The 21,985-nt window shown below is 43.9% G+C and overlaps 1 protein-coding gene across 2 annotated transcripts in view; it reads left to right on the top strand.

Moving 5' to 3' along the window:
- Positions 1-21,985, top strand: part of BLNK (B cell linker) — an 84,294-nt gene that overhangs the window by 24,207 nt on the left and 38,102 nt on the right. For both annotated transcript variants that reach the window (XM_017879915.1, XM_017879924.1), the window contains exons 2-4: positions 3,913-3,978; positions 8,455-8,504; positions 20,300-20,340. In XM_017879915.1, the coding sequence (XP_017735404.1) occupies positions 3,913-3,978; positions 8,455-8,504; positions 20,300-20,340 (157 nt within the window). The remainder of the gene's footprint in view (positions 1-3,912; positions 3,979-8,454; positions 8,505-20,299; positions 20,341-21,985) is intronic.

The raw sequence follows: 21,985 nt of genomic DNA, 5'->3' as shown, positions 1-21,985 counted from the left end.
AAATGATAAATGTTTGAGGTGATGGGTTTCCCAATTACCCTGATTTGATCATTACACATTGTATGCATGTATCGAAATATCACATGCATCCATAAATATCTACTGTTATTATGCATCGACTTTAAAAAGTATAGTTTATGTAACACTTCAGTAACTTACTATAATGATATAGTTACATAGTATAATTGTTATAGTTCTAATAATACACAATAAAAAGTAATTAGGAAATGCCAAGAAGCACCAAATGCCAAATTGAGCAAATGACAAAATTGCATCCAATTCTTTTGCAACATTTTGCATCTGTTTATTTACATCCACAGCAAAATCACTTATGCAAATTGGCCCCTGGTTCCCTATTACTCCGCCTGTGTCCCTACTGCTGGCTCATTTTGCTCCTCAACCTGGTTAAGCATTAACTTAGGTTAAAGATACTCCATTCAGTTATAGTCAGCTTACAACCAGAGCTGCCCTCTGCCCTCCATGTAAAATTATTGAATTTCCTTGCAATCAATCCACTTCAACCTCTCTCTCTCTCTCTCTCTCTCTCTTTCTCTCCCCCTCGCCCCTTCTGTCTCTCAATCTCTCTTTCTCCCCATTGCCAGACCCCTTATTTTCATTTCCTTCTTTCCTCTATCTCAAAGATTCTCTATAGTTCCTCAGGAAAAGGAGAAAGGGGTTTGGCATAGAGTATACATGAACAAATTCTAGAAAACTGTAGAATTCTGAGGCAACTCAAGGGCCCATCTGAGGGACCCTCTGTGTGTCTCTCAACTATCCTTTCTCTCTGCTACTGAGCCCGTAATATGTGCCTGGCTCTTCCCTGAGCTCTTACACTTGTATCATCAGTGTGCCTGGCCTCTGGCCTCCCTAGCTAGGGAGTATAAAATGTGTTCTCATTTCCTATGTTACCCAAATTACAATGATGTGGCACCAGACCCTGACACATACATTTGAACATGGGCCTCTCAGTGGGTCCCTCACTTATGTAGATAATTATCCAAGATGCAGCCTTGAGGGTGTCCCAAAAGAAGTTTCTCTTAACCTTCTACTCCAACCTCCAGCCTGTCCTCCCTCCGCCCTTCCATGCCTGTGAAACACTCTCTTCCCCAAGGCCCAGCTGAGGCCGGGCTGAAGCTACTACAAGATCTTACTGAAGATTCAGGGACAGCGGAGAGGGATTATATGGTTGAAAACAGCTAGCGATGGCTCTGGCTGTGGCTTTTCTCAGAGCAGAGGCCCAGAACCAGCCTCAGATTCAGGACTACCACCCAACCCCGCCATCGCCCCAACCCCCACCACTGAAAATCCCTGAGGTTTGTCTGTGCTCTTCAGCACTCGAGCGCCTAACAGCCATTAACCCTAGAAGGAGAAAGATCTCCCCAAAATCCGCAGTCTAAGTTCCCATTTTACGTTTGAGCATCTCCCTTTTCCCAGTTCCCTATCCGGTAAATCTCACTCCACTCCTTAAGTGCTAGAGGGCCTGCCCTCAGTAGAGCAGCCCCGGCAGACCACCAGCATCGCTGCAGTGTTTAGCCTTAAATTAACACTTGGTAGAGGACACCCACAGGCTTGCCCAGGCAGAGTTCTTCTGACAAGCTGTCCTCTTACCCTCTACACTGCTCCACCACCACACCAAAAAGCAACTCTTCCACTGCATGGGCGTTCTAAATTCACAAAGGGCCAAGGCAGTATTTCTCCCAGATGTCCTCAACCAACAGTTTCCTAGACCTACGCTAAATTATTTCTATTACCTATCCCAAGGCCTGGCTCCCAGAGTCAGAAAAATCTGCTTTCAGGATTATGGGGAAATCACCATTTCCTATAAGAACAATAGCTGTGTACAGCTCATTATCTAAAGGGTCCAGTCAAATAGTTTTCTTGGAAGAAAGGAAGAGTTTACCTGAAAGGTGAATTAAAACATCCTACTCTTTCAGGGAAGAACCATGTGAAATTTTATTATACATTTTTTAAGTCATAAAATTATTATCAGGAAAACATAACATGGCCCTATCCTCCCATTATAACTTTTCTCCATATTTTATATATCGCAGATAATATAAATGATATATACATATGCTATAAAAATTCAAATATTTTAAAACATCATAAAATAATAATCCCCTTTGTAGAAAGTAGAAGTTCCAGGCAGCAATATAGAGGTATATTCCTCTTTTTTTTTAGGGGTCTGTGGCATTTCATTGCATGGATCTATCAGAATTTCTTTAACTAGTTCCCTTTTAATGATTGATGAGCACTGGGTTGTTTTCAGAGTTATGGCTGTGGGGAGGGCAGGAGAAGCAGGGAGGATTAGAGAGTTCTTACACATCATGCTGCAATAAACATGCTTATATGTGTATACTGACATCATTTTGTGACCATATTCATAAGACAAATTCCTAGCAGTCCAATTGCTGAGTCAAAAGTCATGAACATTTTAAATCTTGACAGATATTGATTGTAACAATTTACCTTCTCAAAACTGGATATTATCATTCTTGTTGCGTTTTGCCAGTCTGATAGGCGAAAAGACATCTCACTGTTGTTTTGATTTAGATTTGTTTAAATATAAGTGATGTTCAATATCTTTTCATTGGTCTATTGGCCACTTGTATTTGTTTTCTGTTAGCTGTGTGTTCATATCTTTTGGTCATTTTTTCTATTGAATTATTTCTCTTTTTCTTACTGAGTTGTAAGACTTCTTTGTAAATCAAGAAAGGCTGGTGCAAAATAATCGTCGTTTTGCCATTACTTTTAGTGGCAAAACCGTGATTACTTTTGCAGCAACCTAATATGTTGTTCTTATTATTATTACTATATACTGCAAATATTTCTTCCAGCATGTCATTTATCTTTTGATTTTGTACATATTGTTACCAGTGGAGGGTCTTGACTACCAGTCTTCCAGGTTCTTGGCATTTTGAACAAAGAATTGGACAAACTGCACAAAGCAACAAAAGAATAAAGCAATGAAAGCAGAGATTTATGGAAATGAAAGTACACTCCACAGAGTGGGAATGGGCTTGACCAAGTGGCTCAACAGCGCTGGTTACAGAATTTTCCAGGGTTTAAAAACCTTTAGGGGTTTCCCATTGGTTACTTGGTTACATCCTGTGTAAATGAAGGAGTGGCCCACGACCAGTCTGATTGGTTGCAGAAGGTGATCAATCAGAGGCTGAAGTGAAGGTACGAAGTTACACGGGAAGACTTGGCTTGGGACTAGTCTGATTGGTTACAGGAGGGGACCAATCAGAGGCACTTTTCATTTTTCATCTATAACACAGTGCAAAGGTAGTAGCCTCTGATCTTTTTGTTGCTTGGGCATGGAGAGGTGGGGTTTTCCTTTTGATTCAGTTCTAGGCAGTCAGTGCAAACTGGCCTTAGGTTTCCTGCCTCCAGACCCTATTCTCCTGCCTCAATATTACTTTTTGTTCTACAGAAGTTTCAAATATCAGCCAGATTTAATAGTCATTTTCTTTATGACTCCTAGGTAGGAGTAACTTTTAAATGGAAGTTTTAATAGATACTACCTACTAACATTTAACAAAAAAGAACCTTGGGCCTGATTGAAGCCTCTCTGTGTCCACAGAGTAGCACCTATCTTCATAATGTAGATGCTCTAAGACAATGAGCAAGGAATCAGAGTATCTTTCTTCACAGCCTGAGACTGGCCCAGACATCCCAACGGAGGGGTACATAGCCCAGTGACCACAGTCCTTATAGAATCAGTCATGCTTCTCCTTTGCTAAAGTAGCAGATGGTCAATTTAATTAAATACAATATAATTCATCCTGTTTGGAGGTTGTTTTGGTAGGGTTCTTCCCCCTTCTTTTTTGTATTTGAGAAGAGTAGAAGACTTCTGTTAAAAAGTCAGGCTGGTTATTAGTATCTTATGTTTAATTTTGTTTTTTACAGGCAGCTTCAAAAGATGGTCCATGATATTAAAAACAATGAAGGTGGAATAATGAATAAAATCAAAAAGTAAGTTTGACTCTCTTTAAATACTTAGTTATATAAAATAAGTCAACATGTGCTACATGGAAGAAAACAAATTTCTCTGCTACCTGGATGAGAAGTTTCAACCTCTTTAGCACGTAACCCTTCTTTATTATTGGCTGGAATCCATGGTGGCTGGGTCTACATTCTGGAACAGGACAAGTGAGTGCGGTGGTAGTCAGTGGACTTTGATTTTCCTTCTCACTGCAGGGAAGGTGAACTATGCCCATTCAAGGTGCCTAACAAATGTCAAAGCAGGAAAATCATTTCTATAACCATTTAGCTAAGGGCTATGAAAACATGTATGGAGAAATCCAAATGAAAAGTTACAAAACACAGCCCTAGCTTCTTCAAGATGCCATGTGAGTTTTCCCTTTCTTTTCTTTTCTTTTTTTTTTTTTTGAGGCAGAGTTTCACTCTTGTTGCCCAGGCTGAAGTGCAATGGCACAATATTAGCTCACCACAACCTCCACGTCTGGGTTCAAGAGATTCTCTTGCCTTGGCCTCCCAAGTAGCTGGGATTACAGGCACTCCCCACCATACCTGGCTAATTTGGTATCTTTAGTAGAGACAGGGTTTCTCCATGTTGGTCAGGCTGGTCTTGAACTCCCAACCTCAGGTGATCCGCCCGCCTCAGCCTCTCAAAGTGCTGGGATTATAGGCCTGAGCCATAGCACTCAGCCAGTTTTCCATATTTTGATTTCTGCTTTTTGAATTATTACCTTAAAATGAACTTTTCAGTTGGCACTTGGAGAGGGAAAGCTAGCATCTCAAAACTTCTTGTACATCAAAAACTCTTAAGCTCTTTTCTTTAAAAGAGAATAAAAATTGTACATATCTGCATTTCCTACTCAAAATCTAAGGTAGATGTACGTACCTTAGTAGGTCTTATATACCTTAGTAGGTAAGTCTCTTTCAAGAGAAAATGGGAAATGGTATTCTGTTAAGTCTTTATGTTTTTTAAATAAAACTAATACAGACTCACCAGGGAAAAAAATCAAAGCGGCAAGAATTGTATGAAGTCAAAAATCTCCCATTTCCTTATATCTCCATCTTAACCCACTCCCCAGAAAGGGACATTGTCATGGTAAGTTCAATGTGTGTATATATATGTATGTATGTGTGTATAAGTATGTATATATGTATGTATGTGCGTGCTTAAACATACATACACTGCCATTGTACATAATATACACATACATTTTTGTCATAAATGGTATCATAGTGCATACGCCATTCTACCGACTTGCTTTGTTGGTTTTACTTAAGCTATTTCATGGACATTTTTATTTGTTAGTAAGTAAAAATTAACCACATTCTTTTCTGAACAGATGATTTAATAGTCTACCTTAAATGTATTACAATTCAATTAACTAGCTATATATTGGTGGTCATCTTTAAGGGCAGATTTGAATTTAAACTGGTATAACATTTATGGAGAGGAATTTGATAATAGCAATCAAAATTCTCTGGTTGTTTCTTCCAATTTAAATGTCATGAATAATACTTTAATACATGTTCATTGCAGACCTTGAATATACCAGTAGGCTAAATTCCTAAAATGAAATTTCCAAATAGAAGGAGTTGTGTCCTTAAAGTTTTGATTGCTATTACCAAATTTTTCTCCCCAAATTTTGGACCAAAAAATAGTTTATAGAAGTTCATTTCTCTATACATTCAAAACAGCATCCTTATTCTTTTTAACCTATGCTAAAATTAAAAATAAGAAATGACTTTTGGTGGTATTTCCAGACTATGAAATGTAAATGGGTCTCTATGCACAAGTGATCATCATAAAATATAAAACACAAGCCTTCTGCTTGTGAGGTGGTGGCGTCTTACAGAGGAGGAGAATTTGGCTTCATGTTCTGTCTGGTGACTGGGAGAGGGGTGTGATGATTTTCGCTTATTATTTCTGCTACAGATAGAATCTCATTCTTTTTGAGACAGTCCTTGTTACAATCACTAGCAATTCTGGTTGCCAGTTTTGCAACACACAGTTCTCAATAACATGAAGCCTCTACATAAAATGTTTCTCTATTCCGTGCCCCCAGTTGCCAGTTTTACAATACAGCAGTTCTCAATAACATGAAGCCTCTGCATAAAGTGTCTCTCTATTCCATGGCCAGTCATATTTATAGCAGCAGTGGAGCTCAAGTTTTTGCTAACAGCCTCTATTTCAAACATTCTGCCCATTGGATGACCAAAGCACTTTTATATGACAAACCATGTTCTTCTCAGCCTGGAAATTATGGCCACCATAGTCATTACCCCGGGTGACGTCAGGGGCCCTTTAGCTCAAAGTGACTTGCAGTTACACTTTTACTTGAAGCCAGGCCACAGGTGCTACCCTGAACGGAGGAAGCACGCTTGAACACGCTGGTTCCCTAACACAAGACTGTGACAGAGTTTTCACTGGTCTATGGTCACGTGAGAAAATAAGGACCATGAAGTGTTGGGGGTTGTGCGCAGCAGCCAGCTACAGAGTAAAGTTCAACTACGCCTTTTATTCCTAGTGTTGAGTGGTCAACAGTCCTTTAGTGAGTTTTTCCTTTATTCTGAGATGGTTTGGGGGTGTTAAAATATCCTTCCTTTTCTTCTATGAAATGATAGTAATAATGGATAACATGTGGTTTGTGCTTTTGGAAATTTTACTATTCCTTTTTTTTTTTTTTTTTTTTGAGATGGAGTCTTGCTCTATCGCCCAGGCTGGAGTGCAGTGGCACCATCTAGGCTCACTGCAAGCGCTGCCTCCCGAGTTCACGCCATTCTCCCGCCTCAGCCTCCCCAGCAGCAGGGACCACAGATGCCCACCACCGCACCCGGCTAATTTTTTGTACTTTTAGTAAAGACAGGGTTTCACCATGGTCTCGATCTCTTGACCTTGTGATCCGCCCGCCTTGGCCTCCCAAAGTGCTGGAATTAGAGGCATGAACCACCGTGCCGGACCATGAGATTTTACTATTCCTCGAACCAACCTGGGCACCAGACCCAGTTTTGTTTTTGTTTTTCTTCCTTGCAACATCTTGGACGATCTCTGTCTCTATACCTCATCATGGACTTAATGATAGTATCTTCCCAGCCCACCCTGCTGGCTTGCGAGGAGAATTGAATGAAATAATAGATATGGAGAGCCTATGAAAAAAAGAAAACCAGAATTTCTATGTAAATATATGTATTGTTATTTTTGCAAATTACAATTTTGGTTCATAAATTCTTTTGTATGTGTTTTTTAATCAAACACAAATTTCTATGCTCCTTTTTTTCCGAAACATGAAATGTTTGTATATAATAGCAGTTATACTGCTTCTATAGAAGATATGATATTTTAGTAAATAAAGGCTATTGGATATGTTTTATTTATGTATATTTTACATTTCATTAAACAAATAATTCTCAGTTAAAATCGGTAATAATTATTAAAAATAATTGACTGTAAACCTTACTCATTTCAAGTAGTGGAAAGGGAGGTATCAGAACTTACAAAACTTGGAATAGTTTTCTCAAATGTAATTTCAATTTTCTTCTTTTATTGAATGAGGAAGGATTGTGACTGTTTAGCACATTTCATATGTGCATAAAGGTACTAAAGTAGTTTTGAGAGTGCTTAAAACAAGTTGAATACTAAATATGCTAAGTCTCATAATCTCCAATCCTGAGACACTCACTGTTCACTTGTTTGGCTTTTTTTCTTTTTAAAGACAGTGTCTCGCTCTGTCGCCCAAGCTGGAGTGCGGGGGCGTGATCATGGCTCACTACAGCTTTGACATCTGGGGCCCAAGTGATCCTCCCACCTTAGCCCCTCAAGTAGCTGGGACCACAGGTGCATGCCACCATGCCTGGTTCATTTTGTTTATTTTTTTGTAGAGATGAAGTCTCACTATGTTACCCAGGCTGGTTTTGAACTCCTAGGTACAAGTGATCCTCCTGCCTTGGCCTCCCAAAGTGCTGGGATTAGATAAATGAGTCAGTGTGTCTGGCTTATTTGCATTTTTAAAAATGATACAAAAATAATTTTAGCCCAACCTACAACCAAAATACTTACTGTAGCTGATTTTTTCCTGTTACACATTTCTAAGTCATTAAAATATAGTTCATCTTATCTTACCTTCTTATCAACATTTAACTTACCAATCAATCAACACTTATCTTCCTTGAACCTCTGAACTCAGTGCTTACTATTATCATATTCTGACCTCTCTGAGTCCTTCTCCAGCTGACTTCACCTTTGCCAAGTCATAGCCACATTGTGCATTCACTGGGTAGATTGGGAGAGGTGGAAAACCCCTGACTGAGGGCTTCACTATATTTACAATACACCAAATCTGTCCATTGATGGGTCCAAGAGAAGCCATTATGCTATTAGTTGTCTATCTATTCTTTCTATACCAGCTTGTAGCATCGGCTTTGACCATCGTTGTTCTGCTCACTGACCTTTTGTCTCATGGTTGTTACCTCCAGGCTGAAAGTCAAAGCACCTCCAAGTGTTCCTCGAAGGGACTACGCTTCAGGTAAGGTATTTCTCAGATACTTTAACTGACTCTTGACTAATTTAATGTTCATATTTACAATTATGCTTATGGAAAGGGAAATCTGCTATCCTCATTTGAAAACAAAAGGTATAGTTCCTAATTTCAAGAATGACTGAATCTATTAGGCATTTGACTACAGTGGAGATGTAGTTTTTTATCCATCCATCTATCCACCTATTTGTTGGTCACTTATTAAACATCTTCCATGCGCCAGGTACCCACAGATCTGAGGCAGGAATACAGTGCTAAAAGTTAAAGATAGACTGTACATTTGAGGAATTTATAGTCTAGAAGGGAAGACAGATTATTGTTATTAGTCTGTTTTCACACTGCTGATAAAGACATACCCAAGACTGGGTAATTTATAAAGAAAAAGAGGTTTAATGGACTCACAGTTCCACATGGCTGGGGAGGCCTCACAATCATAGTGGAAGGCAAAAGGCATGTCTTACATGGTGGCAGGCAGGGTAGAATGAGAGCCAAGAGAAAGGGAAACCCCGGATAAAATCATCAAATTTTGTGAGACTTATTCACTGCCACCAGAACAGTAGAGGGGAAACTGCACCCATGATTCAATTATCTCCTACAAGGTCCCTGCCACAACATGTGGGAATTATGGGAGCTACAACTCAAGATGAAATTTGGGGGGTACACAGCCAAAGCATATCAATTATGTTAAAAGTAATTATAGGCCCAAGTGCAGTGGCTCACACCTGCAATCCTAGCATTTTGGGAGGCTGAGGAAGGCAGATTGCTTGAGCCCAGGAGTTTGAGATCAGCCTGGGCAACATGGCAAAACCCTGTCTCTACAAAAAGTGCAAGTTATCCAGGTGTGGTGGCATAAACCTGTAGTCCCAGCTACTTGGGAGGTTGAGGTGGGAGGATCACTGAGGTCGAGGCTGCAGTGCACTGTGATCATGCTACTGCAATCCAGCCAGGGTAACAGAGAGAGACCCTGTCTCAAACTAAAAAACAGAAAAGAAAAGAAAAGTAATTACAATCCAGTGATAGGGGAAGCACAAAGTTCTTTGGAATTCCACAGCAGCACTACTGAATCTAATCTGTGGCTGGGAGTGTGGGGGAAGTGGGGAAGAAACGACTTCCTCCATCAAAAGTTGTTTAAATTGATACTTGAGGATTGTTGAAGGGGTGGGGGTAATAAATTATTGCTGGCACATTGCTGACACTCAGTCCTCTCCAAATTTAGCCTGTAACCTCATTCCAGCCAAGATCAACTTTGGCAGGAAAGAAGGGTTAGTTTTGAGATTTGTAGTTTTTCTGGCAGTGGTGAGCCAAGTAAAATATTCAACACGCTTTTCTTTATTAGAACAAATACCTTGGAGGATAGTTTTAAAATATCTTTCTATAGCATTAAATATAAAGATTTCCTGAATATCCCTCAGTGAAAACCACAGAGCTACAGACATCATTGATGATTCTCAACAGGGAAACAGCCTAAAACCAAACCATAACCTTAAATGATGCTTACTATTTTATTTTATTTTTTTGCCACTGATCAAGATAGTAATAAGTCAGACAGTGCAGTTCCTCCAAAGCGAATCTTATCACACTGAGAAATGCTGACCAACCTGCCCAAGTCTGGTTACAGGCCTGTTGGACCACTCATTAATTCACAGAGTATTTATTGGCATCACCCTACCAATCAGTCAGCAAGTTTAGACAGTTGTTCAGGGGATGCCAGTACAGTTTGGCACTAAAAGAGGGACCCTGTTCTGGGCTTTAATATCTACCTAATCAATAAGTCAAGGAAGCTTCCTAGTTACATGAGAACAAACACATTCTTCTTTCCAAGTTCTAAATAAAGAAAAGAAGCCAAAACAGACTAAACCTCTTAAAGAACTAAAGAAGTTTGATGGGAAAATGATAAAATCATGGAGTCTTGGGTTTAAAAGGAACCTCAGAGGTCATGTACACCAATATCTGATCCAGGGCTTAACCCCTATCCCACCACCATGCTCCTCCACGCACAAGGCCCAGATTCTGCTTGGACCCTTTCTGTGATAGTTTCCCATGGTCTGGCAAGGGACAGATGGCCCTGGCTGGATATAAATACAATCCATTTCCTTGTGGCTTCCTATGTCTATCCTGATGGCCACACAGTTCAAGCCTTTAAATATTAAGAAAAGTAGAGCCAGGCACAGTGGCTCACACCTGTAATTCCAGCACTTTGGGAGGCCAAGATGGGAGGGTCACTTGAGGCCAGGAGTTTAAGACCAGCTTGGTCAATATAGTGAGATCCCATTTCTTAAAATACGAGAAAAAAAAATTAAGAAAAATAGAAATAGAATTGTCCTGTGCAACTTCAAAGGAGAGAATTAAGAAGTTAGGTCATTTGAGTGGTTTCTTCTCTGGGATAAACATCTCCAGGTGCTTCAGCTGTTTCACACATTTTCTGATTCATTCAACACGTGTTTCGTGAGTGTGTCCTGTGTGACTCTCACTGTGCTAGATCTGAAGTGGGGAACAAAATACCATCCCTGACCTTACAGTGCTGAATGACTAGTGGGGAGTCAGATAAGAAACAAGAAAGCAAACAGGTAAATATAAATTAGCAAACATGGTACCTGATGTGAGGGAAAATGGAAGGGTGCAATGATGGGGAATCCGTCTGGGGTAGGAGAAGGGCTTAGGTGGTCTGGGAAGGTCTGTCTAAGGTGACATTTAATTCGAGAATTCGGGGACAAATGTGCAGGAATATTTGCCACTTTTAGATGAACCAACAGCATCAGAGATGCTGGACACAGATGCCAGGAGTTCAGAGTCAATTGTTGGAAACCTAAGTGGACTGACATATCTGATTTCAGGGTGGACATCTCTCCTGATTGTCCCCTCACGCTCACTTGTCTGCCTGCTCATCTACTCACCCAGGCCCTCTCCTTCCCCTCTATTTCTGCTTGGGGAAAAGGGAGGTAGAATCCATCTATTATTCATCCTTTTGCCTAACCTACACACCTTGGGCTCAACCTTGAGGCCTCCTTTTCCCTCACCCTCTACAAAAATTAATCTCCAAATCTCATTGATTTGCTCTTAAATGCCTCTTAAATATTTTTTCCCTCTCTATTCCCATTGCTACAGCTAAGGCCTTCATCATCTCTTGCTTGTCCTATGGTAGAAGGCTCTAAGTAATCTGCTTAATTCCTGATTACATGTGGTCCTCTCAACTTCCACCAGAAAATTGTTCTGAAATAAAATTCTCTTTAAATCTTTTCATGGCTCTATATCGCCAACAAGAGGAACTGCAAACCACTGAGCCCCCACACAAGGTCTTTCAGTGTCTAGCCACTAACTGGCTGTGTAACCTTGGGCAACTCATGCTCCTTTCCTCATCTATATTATGCAGGCCTGAACTAGAAGATCTGTCAGGTCCCCTCTAATATTAACTGTTCTGCACTCCTGCAGAAACACAGATCTCTGGGGCTCAGGGCCCAGTGAAGTGAGCCTCTCCTAATATTCCCTGGCTTTAGGAATTCACATCTTCCAATCTCCCTAATGCTCTGAAGTGTTCTCCTTTTTGTTCTCAGACACCTGCTCCCTTTCCTGGAACCCTTCCAAACAGTCTTGATGTCAGAACATTTAATCTCTCCTGGAATGCAGAAGTGTGGCCCAACACGGTCTTCTAAGCCTTTGCAACACAAAGTTTGATTCCCAGCCTGACAGCATCAACCTCATGTGGACCTTGTTAGAAATGCAGAATCTTGGCTCCAGCCTAGAACTACTGCATCAGAATTTACATTTTAGCAAGATCTCCAGGGGATTTGAATGTAAATCACACTTAAGAAACCCTGCTATAAACCATCATCTCTGTCCCTATTGCCTTTCCTGAACTGAAAGACAAGTAGATTTTACTCCCTCACCCCTGACCCCTGCAAATCCATTGGTTTCCAGGGTCTCAGAAATGCATCTTATTGCTTTGCCAGATGACTGGGGCCTTGCGCAGTTTCCCCTGCTCTTACACTCAATCCCCGGAAATGGTCCAAAACCACCATCACCACCTGCAGTTAGCATCCTCCCTTGCCGTTCTCTCCCCAACCCCAGCTCATGTCCCAGGAGCATTTCCAGCTGCTTCCCCTGAGCCTTGAGGTTTCTGCACAGCTGCATGACCAGGGCCTCAGAAATCAGCCCTGAGAGCTCCTCCTGAACCTGGGGAATCTTCAGGACCTTGGAAACCCTAGTGTGTGGAGGCTAGAGCCCACCAGACCTCCTGAGCCTGGGAGGCCAATCATGTGCCCTTTGGAGCACTTGATCCACCAAAGGCTCCTGAAATGCTCCAGCCATTTTCCCCCCACACGCTGGATTTATGTCCTCTTTCCAGTTCTGGAAGCAAATGGCTCCCCCAAACCGTCTAAGCCAAGAGTGTGTTGACCTTGGTGATGCTGACCTTCAGAGAGCAGAGGATAGAAAGGACCAGCAACCGTCCCCGCAGGAGGTCAGTAGAAGAGTCACCATAGCCCCTTCCCTAGTTAGAGTACAGAAGGACAAAGCTTGAATTACACAAAGAATGGAGACCTGGGTCTCCTCCAGGGATGCAGGTCACGCCGGTGTGGAGCCTGCTGCCTTCAGTTCGGACCCAGCAATCCCAGTTCAGTCTTTCCCTGAGGAGGAAACATCGCCCTTAAGAAACTGCTGGCCCACTGGGCAGAGTGCATTGCCCCAAGCAGCTGGCATTGCTGTGGGAAGGGAAGATTCAAAATCTGTTGAGTACTGACTCTGTTCTGGGCATTAAGCTAAGCTCTTCACAGACATACCTCATTTAATCTTCTCATTAGCACCGTTATATAGAAATTACGATCTCTGTTTTGCAGATGAGGAAAATGTGTCTCAGGGACATTAAGTATCCTGTCCAAGGTGACTGCAGCCACTAAGCGGAAAACCCATCCCCGACTCCCATTTTGCCGCTCCTTGCTTTGACCCATGCTCAAGTGTTTACGTATTTGGGGGATACTTTTTCTTATTCTGAAGGCACTAGAGTTCCTGACATTAACACAAGAACTTGCTTCCCAGTTCCTGCGCTTTCACAGTTGAACAGCCTTCTGTATCTTTGAAGTCTGAGGTCTGGCTGGGGATGGAGGTCAGAGGGAGACCAGTCGTGGTGCCTGAGAGTCTGCTGGGATCACTGCAGATGCCTCATTGGTTATCCTACAAGGCCTTGAGGAGTCAGAACTGAACAGAGCCCTTCTCTTGCACTCTTGGGCTTTGATTGCCACTCTTGGGCTGTGATGGGGTGGCATCCATGGGAGGTCCACCTGTGACTCTTCCTCTGGCTCTGCTATCATGCAGGGAGGAGATCAGAGCAAATATGGGGTGGAGGGGCGGCAAACTCACTTACGTGGAAAAAATTAAAATCCAGAGCAAAGAAGGCGCTTGGACAGGGATTCTTGGGTAAATGCCCACACAGAAGTATGGGGCATGCATAACGATCCTTTGTCCACTAAAGAAGTGAGATTTAACATTGCTTTTGTCATGGCCCTGGTGCTCCCAGTGGAGCCAGCATTTACCTGGTTTTCTGTCTCCCTGTTCACATTCCCCTGGAGGTACTGATCTTACACTGACATGGGAGACCTATATCCAACATCAGTCCTGCCACAGGGAACTAAGAATAGAGGGATGACACTTGGGCTCAAAGGTATTTTAAAGCTTAGAAAGTCCTGAAAGATTGCCCAATTCAAGCTTCTCATTTTAGGAATAGCTGGAGACCAGAGAGGCAAAGTGACTCCTGAGGTCATGTAGTGAGGTGATGGCTGAGCCAGGACTATAGCCCCCATTGCTGTACCCTCACCCCTCTGTTAATGATCCTGTGAAGGGATGAATAGACATACAGAAGAAGGGAGTTTCTGTAATGATAAGTATTTCTTTTTTCTTTTTTTGAGATGGGGTCTCGCCCTGTCACCCAGGCTGGGGTGCAAGGGTGCAGTCATGGCTCACTGCAGCCTCAACCTCCTGGGCTCAAGTGATCCTCCTGCCTCAGCCTCCTGAGTAGCTGGGATCACAGGCATGTGTCACCATGCCTGGCTAATTTTCTAAAATATTTTTTGTAGAGACAGTGTCTCACCATGTTGTCCAGGGTGTTCTCAAATTCCTGGGCTCAAGCGATCCTCCTGCCCTGGCCTCCCAAAGTGATGGGATTACAGGTGTGAGCTCACCATGACCAGCCTAAGACGTTAAGTATTTAGACTCAGAACACCTCTCTCAGCCAGTCTGAATCTGGGTCTTGTCCTCAGTTCTTCACATTAAATCATGTCCCTTTCTCCTCTTAGGGCAGCACTGGTGGGGCTGGCCACCCGCCGCCTCCCCGGCAGCCTCTGTAGTTCTGCTTTCTGTTCCTTTTTGGTGTCTGTCCCCACCACCACAACCGGCCCACCCTCCCTCTTTCCTTCCTTCTGTGTCCCACTGCGGTCTTCCCGCTGGCTCCCTGCGTGCCACCACCTGCTTTGTCAGGGGAGCAATGGGCAGGGTCTGGCGGCCAGGTAGCCTCCAGAGCAGGATCAGAGCTGCAGCTGAGGCAGAATGTCAGACATGCTGTGAAGCCCCCAGCATCTGCTCTGGTGCTCCTATTGACTCAGAAGTGAGAGGCTGGACTCACACTCCCTTTGCCCCAGCCACCACCACGGAGTTCTGTACTGTCCTTCTGGTCATCCCCTCCCATTCCCAAGACCCCCTGGTCTGGATCAGCTTTCATCTCTCTATGCCTGAGTTCCTAAACACCATCCTCATCAGCTCCCCATCTCAGCTTGTCACTGGAGCCTGCAGTGTCCACTGTGGCTGGAGCCCCCATTGGCTGGCAGCACATCAGGTTTGTGTGAGCGCTCAGCAGAATCTCCTGTCCCTCTCCAGCCCAGTGCATTCATTCTGCACTCATCTGCCTCTAAGCCCTGCTTCTGGGGCTGACACATAAGCCCCTCTCTCAGATGATGGAGGAGGACACACTCCTTCATCCTTACTCTCTCCTCCAAATCCTGCTCATCCTTCAAGGCTCCATTTGGCCCCACCTCGGGCACATGGCCTCATGCAAGTTTTTGGCTGTCACTAGGCACACCTTTCTCTGAACTTTCCCCGCTCCTGGCAATGATTCCAGGTGTGGGGACATTTCTCAGAAAACTACATGGCCCTGAGTTGTCCTCAGTCTCATGTGGTCATTCTTCTGGTCCTTAAATCTTTATTTGTATTACACAGCGTGGCTTGGTGAGAAGACCCTGGACTTTGAGGTCCTTTAGGCCTGGGTTGGAATCCTGGCTTTGCTCCCTAAGCACTGTGTGAACTTGGAACAGTTTTGTAACTTGAGTGAGCCTCCAATTTCTGACCTGGGGATAAGAATACCAATCCTTTAGATTGTTCTGAGAAGTACAGAGACTGTAAGTTCATTGTAATAGCTAATATTCATTGAGCCCTTTACTCGATGTCAGATACTCTTCTAAGCACGATTAATAATGTCCATTTTAGCAAAGGGGAAGCTGAAGCCCAGAGGTGAAGCAATCTAGCTAAGATCTCACTCCTAGAAAAAGGCAGAATAAGGATTCTAAGTTAGGCAGTCGGACCGCAGAGCCTAAGCCCAAATGGGGGCTGCTGTGACCATTCTCACATCTCCTCGTGCCTGGTGCTGGACCCACAGGCCAGGGAGGGCTACATGAATCTTAAAACCTGGGTTAGGCAAAGGGAGGAATCTTGTGTGGCATGGGATTACGACATGGTAAATGGAGCATAAGCCCCAAACCAGGTAAACCACACCAGAGGAAGGGCTTTCGCTGACAAGAGGGCCCTCCCAGGATCTCAGCTTCCTGGCGGAGACCATGGAATCACACACACAAAATCAAACCACCTGGCCCATATGAAGCTCGAACTTCTCCTCCTTCAAATTTTACTCACTACAATGGAGGCTTTCTTGGATCCATTTCTTTGTGGTAGCCATAGTGTATGATTGACATGGGAGTGAATTAGAATCAGTGGTGTTTTGAGTGTTAATTGAGGCATTCTTTGCAACGCTCAAGATGACGGTAACATTACTAAAGCATTACTGTGTGCCAGGCTTTGCTAAGAGCTTCACATATATTCTGTTATTTGATTCTCACAAAAATAGGATGCAGGCACTGTTCTTATCCTTGCTTTACAGGTGAGGAAATGAAGCTTTAAACAATGTTAAATTATTGGTCCAAGACCAAGCAGCTTGTAAAGGGCAGAGCCAGGATTTGAACCTAGAAAGCCTGGCTCTAAAACCGCCACCTGTGCACTTTGGGAAGCTCCCCGAGATACTGGAAAACTGACTACTGTTTTGGACCTAATACCCTGGACTCCCATGCTTTTTAGTCTTGGCAATTGCCTGTAAGGCTGTAACTTTATGAATATGATGCTGTGAGTTGCACTTGGGACCGGAAGTAGATAGGTCTCTCTAAGGATCGATGCAGCACCAACAAACAACCTCCATCCCATACCATATGATGCTTTTCTCTCTTTTCTGTCTCCATGTGCCGAGATGTCTGGATTGGGTCATTCTCGTTTCACCACGGTTTTATCTAAGTGCTCAGCAGAGGGCTAGGTGGCTCACATGAGATTTCAGCTGCAGGAGCCAACACAGCCTGGCTTCCAACCCAGCTCCCAGACTCACTAGCCATGTAGCCTCAGGCAGGTTTTACAACCTCTTTCAAAACCAAGTCTCTCTACTGTAAAATAAAGATAAAAATAACACCTACCACATAGTGCTATTGTAAGAATATACTTTTAGAACACTTAGCCTGGCACTCAGCACATAGGAAGTGTTCAGTAAGTGGAATCTATTGTTGCTGTCCTAATGTTCCTTTATTTAAGTCATTTATTAGTTCACACTGTTATTAATACATTAATTACAAATGCAAAATTCTGCCCAGATGCAAAGTTAAATTAGATAGGCCTTACTTTCCAGTACAGCAAGACATGAACAACTTAATCACAGCACAGGACAGAACGAAATACGTGTGACATCACGGTGCCACCAGCTTCCAAGAGGGCCCAGAAAAAGAAGCAATTGATTACGACAAGAGACTGGGGTAGACTTTGTGGAGGAGGAGTGATAGGGATTTCCATGGAAGAAGGAAGATGGGCTGGAGGAATGGCACGAGCAGAGCAGAGAATCAGCAAAGTGCATGACGGGAGGAGGAAGCTGTCTGGTGTTACTGTCAGTGAGCGTGGGAGCCTGCCGCAAGAAGTCGGCGGTGGGACAGAAGGCGGAGGCATTGAAATGTGTTGACGCAGAACCTGGACTTGATTCCATAGGGAGTCACTGATGACTCTTAAGGAAAGGAACAGTGTAATCCAACCTTTATTTTAATAAAACAACTACAAACAGTAGGATGGATGGATTGGAGAATAAAGACAATGGAGACAGGGACACTAGTTAGATGGCTAATGCAGCTACTTTCGCCAAGGACTGATCATGAAGTAGGCCCCCACTCACTGAGAAAGGGTGGATCAAATGCAGTTATCCAGGTAGGGAAGTGGGTTTCATAAAGGCATTTTATAAAGGTTTCCATTTAAATGGTTGTTACAAAAACTCTTGCCATCTTAAGTGTTGATCTTCAGTGATCCCCAGACTTAAGGTATTAGAAACATATTGACCAGATGCGGTGGCCTACGCCTGTAATCCCAGCACTTTTGGAGGCAGAGGCGGGTGAGTCATTTGAACCCAGGAGTTCAAGACTAGCCTGGGCAACATGGCAAAACCCCATCTCTACAAAAAATACAGAAGTTAGCTGGGCATGGTGGCACGTGCCAGCTACTCAGGAGGCTGAGGAAGCAGGATTGCTTGCACCAAAGAGATTGAGGCTGCAGTGAGCCATGATCATGCCACTGCACTCTCACCTGGGCCACAGAGTGAGACTATCTCAAAAAAAAAAAAAAAAAAAAAAAAGAAGTAAAAGAAAAAGAAACGTACTCCCCCATTGTGCCAGGTAATCATATTGGGAAGAGGATTTATTCACCCAGTCTTCTAGAGTTTCTTGCCCAACCCCAGTGATTGCAGTACACTCTAATTCAGCATTAGTCAACCCAAAGAATAATGTGTTAAGAATTCTTTTCTGTTCACGTCAAAGTGTGACCCATGTTTGGCTTGTAGAGTAAGTCTCCTTCTATCATGTTTTTCCCAAAAGAGGGTGCTGCTGCTGCTGCCATTGCTTAAAATGTGGCCACTCTGATCCCACAGTCTCCTTCCTGACCCCATTTCATCTCTGCAATTCCTTTGCTGGTGCCTCTGGAGAACCCAAATGTTTGACTCTCTGGAGTCTGGTGGTCTGCTGTGGCAGGGGTAGAAATAGCAAAAACATAAAAATAAAACTAGAAAAGGTTCTGTTGAGGTTCTGGGGAATTTAGGAACATCCCCGGGGTCCTCTGTGGCGGTGGCTGCTCAGCGGGGCAGGAGGGAGCTGGGGCCCTCTGTGGTGCTGTCACAGAGCCACTCTGCCACATGGGCCTCTGTCTGGTTCGTTCCTACACAGCAGAGTGAATCCCGTTTAACCTCGAAGGTCAGTTCACGTGATAGGCTAGATGCTAAGTTTCTCATACTCTAAATGTGTTTTGGATGGAAAGGGGTCAAATATTCACCTGGGCTGTCAAAATTCAGACTTATTTTATTTTACAAGCTCATAAACTACTTAAGGTCCACAACCTGTCATATCCATTTTTATATGCCCGTGCAAAGCCCAGGACGGCACCTCCTGCCCCTGGAGCGAGGTAGCACCATGTAGGGGCTCAGCGCATGCCCGTGGAAGGCAACCTGTGGGGTTCAACTCCTGGTTCTGCCATTTATTATACTATCTGACCTTGGGCACGTGACTTATCTTCTCTAGGCCTCAGTTTCCTCACAAAGTTTAGGTGATTTTTTTTTTTTTTTTTTTTTTCTGAGACAGGGTCTTACCCTGTCACCCCAGCTAGAGTGCAATGGCACAATCACAGTTCACTGCAGCCTCGACCCCCTGGGCTCAAGCAATCCTCCCGTCTCAGTCTGCCAAGTAGCTGGAACTACAGATGTGGACCACCACACCCAGCTAATCATTTTATTTTTTTGTAGAGATGGGGCCTTGCCATGTTGCCCAGACTGGTCTTGAACTCCTGGGCTCAAGCGACCCCCCTGCCTTGGCCTCTCAAAGTGCTGGGACTACAGTGCTGGGATTACAGGCATAAGTCCAATGCCCAGCCCCTCACAGGGTCTTTGAGAGGGTTAAAGGAGGACAAAGCTCTGATAACATTGCCTGGCACATAGTAAAGCATTGGATAATTTTTTTTTTTAACAAGAAAAGTCGAAGTTAGAGCCAGAGAGGATCATAGAAATGATCCCCTCATTGTGTGGATCCGGAAACAGGCTCAGAGATGTTAGAGGTCTTGCCCATACTCCAACACATTTGAAACAGAACCTGGATAAGAACTTAGGTCTGTCTGATTCCCTGTCCAGTGCGCTTCCTACGACGCCATCCTCTGAAGTCCTTAGAAGCCATGTAGTATGAATTGTAGGTCTCTACTGGGGGACCCAGAAGTGTCCCTTAATAAAGCCCACACATGGATCAGATGCGCATTGCTCTGCCCAGTGGGACTTCTCTCTATGCTTTAAGAATTCACATTTTTTAAAAAGTCAAAAGTAAGTGAACATATGATTGTAGTAACGAACCCAAGGTCAAGTATATGGCACCAGAAAGCCCAAAGGGAAGGGAAGGCAGGTGCAAAGTATGTGTGGATGGGCTGGGGCTGGCCAGCTGAGGCTCACGCTTGTGCCTTCTGCTTCTCCCCTGCTGTTGCAGAGAGCCCCGCTGACGAAGAGGAGCAGTGGTCCGATGACTTTGTAAGTATTTGCTCCTGGAACCAGGAGGGCATCAGGGTCCCATGGGAGGCCTTTTGAAGGTCTTATTTCTGAATTACATGCTGGTGGTCAGCCGCACGTCCCAAGAGGGCAGACTTGGGAAGGTCACCTACAGGCAAGGCATACTGCATACCAGCTGACTTGACCGGCACTCACTGTGTGCCTGGCTAAAGAGTTTTCCACACATAACCCCATTTAAACCTCACCACAGCCCTTGGAGGCTTATGCCCACCTTCAGTGCTGGTGTTCAGAGTACTCACTAGCATAGCCAAAACAGGTGTAAAAATGTTTAAATGTTTCCATATCAGTTGGCAAATGCCTTTGCCCTAAACTCCCCAGTGCCCCATCACTCCCTGATCCCCACCCAGGAGCCCTAAACGAACCAGCAACTAAAGAATAAGTGTCTGGCACATCAGGGGGCCTCCAGGACCAAGGTAGAGAAAGTTTCAGTCACTGCAGTTCCACAATTCAAACCCAGGCCCTCAGATCTCAGGACCAGGCTCTTTGCCACCAAGGTGCTTGCTGTGATCAAGAGAACATTAGCAGAGCTCCGCAGGCCACAGAGTGAGAGAGAGAGGGACCTAGCCATGATGACACTGGGGAGGTTGTATTGGAATTACTTCTTTGAGGTAGCTCTGAAATCTGCAAGCCCCTGTACTCGCTTCTCTCTTGGGCTGAGTGTTGTAGGGACAAGACATCCTAAAAACTTTTCTTCACAATAATTATTCCTCACTTATATCAAATCATCCAGAATGTTAGCCTGCTCCAATCTGTGAGTTTTAGATCTGGAAAGGTCCCAAGAAGCCTTGCATACAACCACATACCCATTTCACAGATAAGAAAACTGAGGCCAGGAGAATGAAAATCACCCAGTTCAGTGGAATGAGAACCCAGGACTCAGACCTCCAGTCCTGTGCCCAGCTCTGGGCTGTGCACACTATCTGGAGTTTATACAGTCTCAGGAGACAGGAGCTCCTCCTCCTTCAACTGCAGAAAAAGAAAAGAAAAGTGAGGGGAAGGGAGGGGTGACTTTTCTGCCCATCTCTTGGTCATGGAGCTCCTCCTGGGGCCCAGCCACCGCAGCGCCCTGAGACGCACTGCAGCTGCGCCCCCTGCTGGCTACACACACACACACACACACACACACACACACACACACACACACACGGACGCATGATGTAAAGCAAAGAAATTGGTTGGTCCACATCCAGAGGTAAGAGAAGAAAACAGACCAAGCTGGCTGGATGAAAAAGAGCACACAATGGGGACTTAGAAAGCACAAAATAAAATCAGCCTGGAGAGGAGGCAATGACTTTCCCCAAAATCAAACGACCAAAATGAAGATACCAGCCATACTAAGAACTGAGTAAGCATTCACTCACAGCTCTTTTGATGTCAGTAGGTGGATCCCCCCTGCACGCAGAATGAAATCCGGCCTTGTTAATAAAGCCTCCAGGCTTTCTTGATTTAAAAAAATTCCTGTTATAAGTTCTCATTCATTTGTAGAAGCTAAAAATTAAAACACTTGAACTCACAAACATAGACAGTAGAATGACGTTTACCAGAGGCCGAGAAGGGTGGTCGAAGGGGCAGCAGGTTGGGGAGGGAAATGGGGACAGTTAACAGG

The sequence above is a fragment of the Rhinopithecus bieti genome, unplaced genomic scaffold, assembly GCF_001698545.2.
Source record: "Rhinopithecus bieti isolate Rb0 unplaced genomic scaffold, ASM169854v2 scaffold_425, whole genome shotgun sequence".
Classification (NCBI taxonomy): domain Eukaryota; kingdom Metazoa; phylum Chordata; class Mammalia; order Primates; family Cercopithecidae; genus Rhinopithecus; species Rhinopithecus bieti.
Note: the sequence above shows the minus strand (reverse complement) of the source record. Positions and strands in the feature narration are given on the sequence as shown.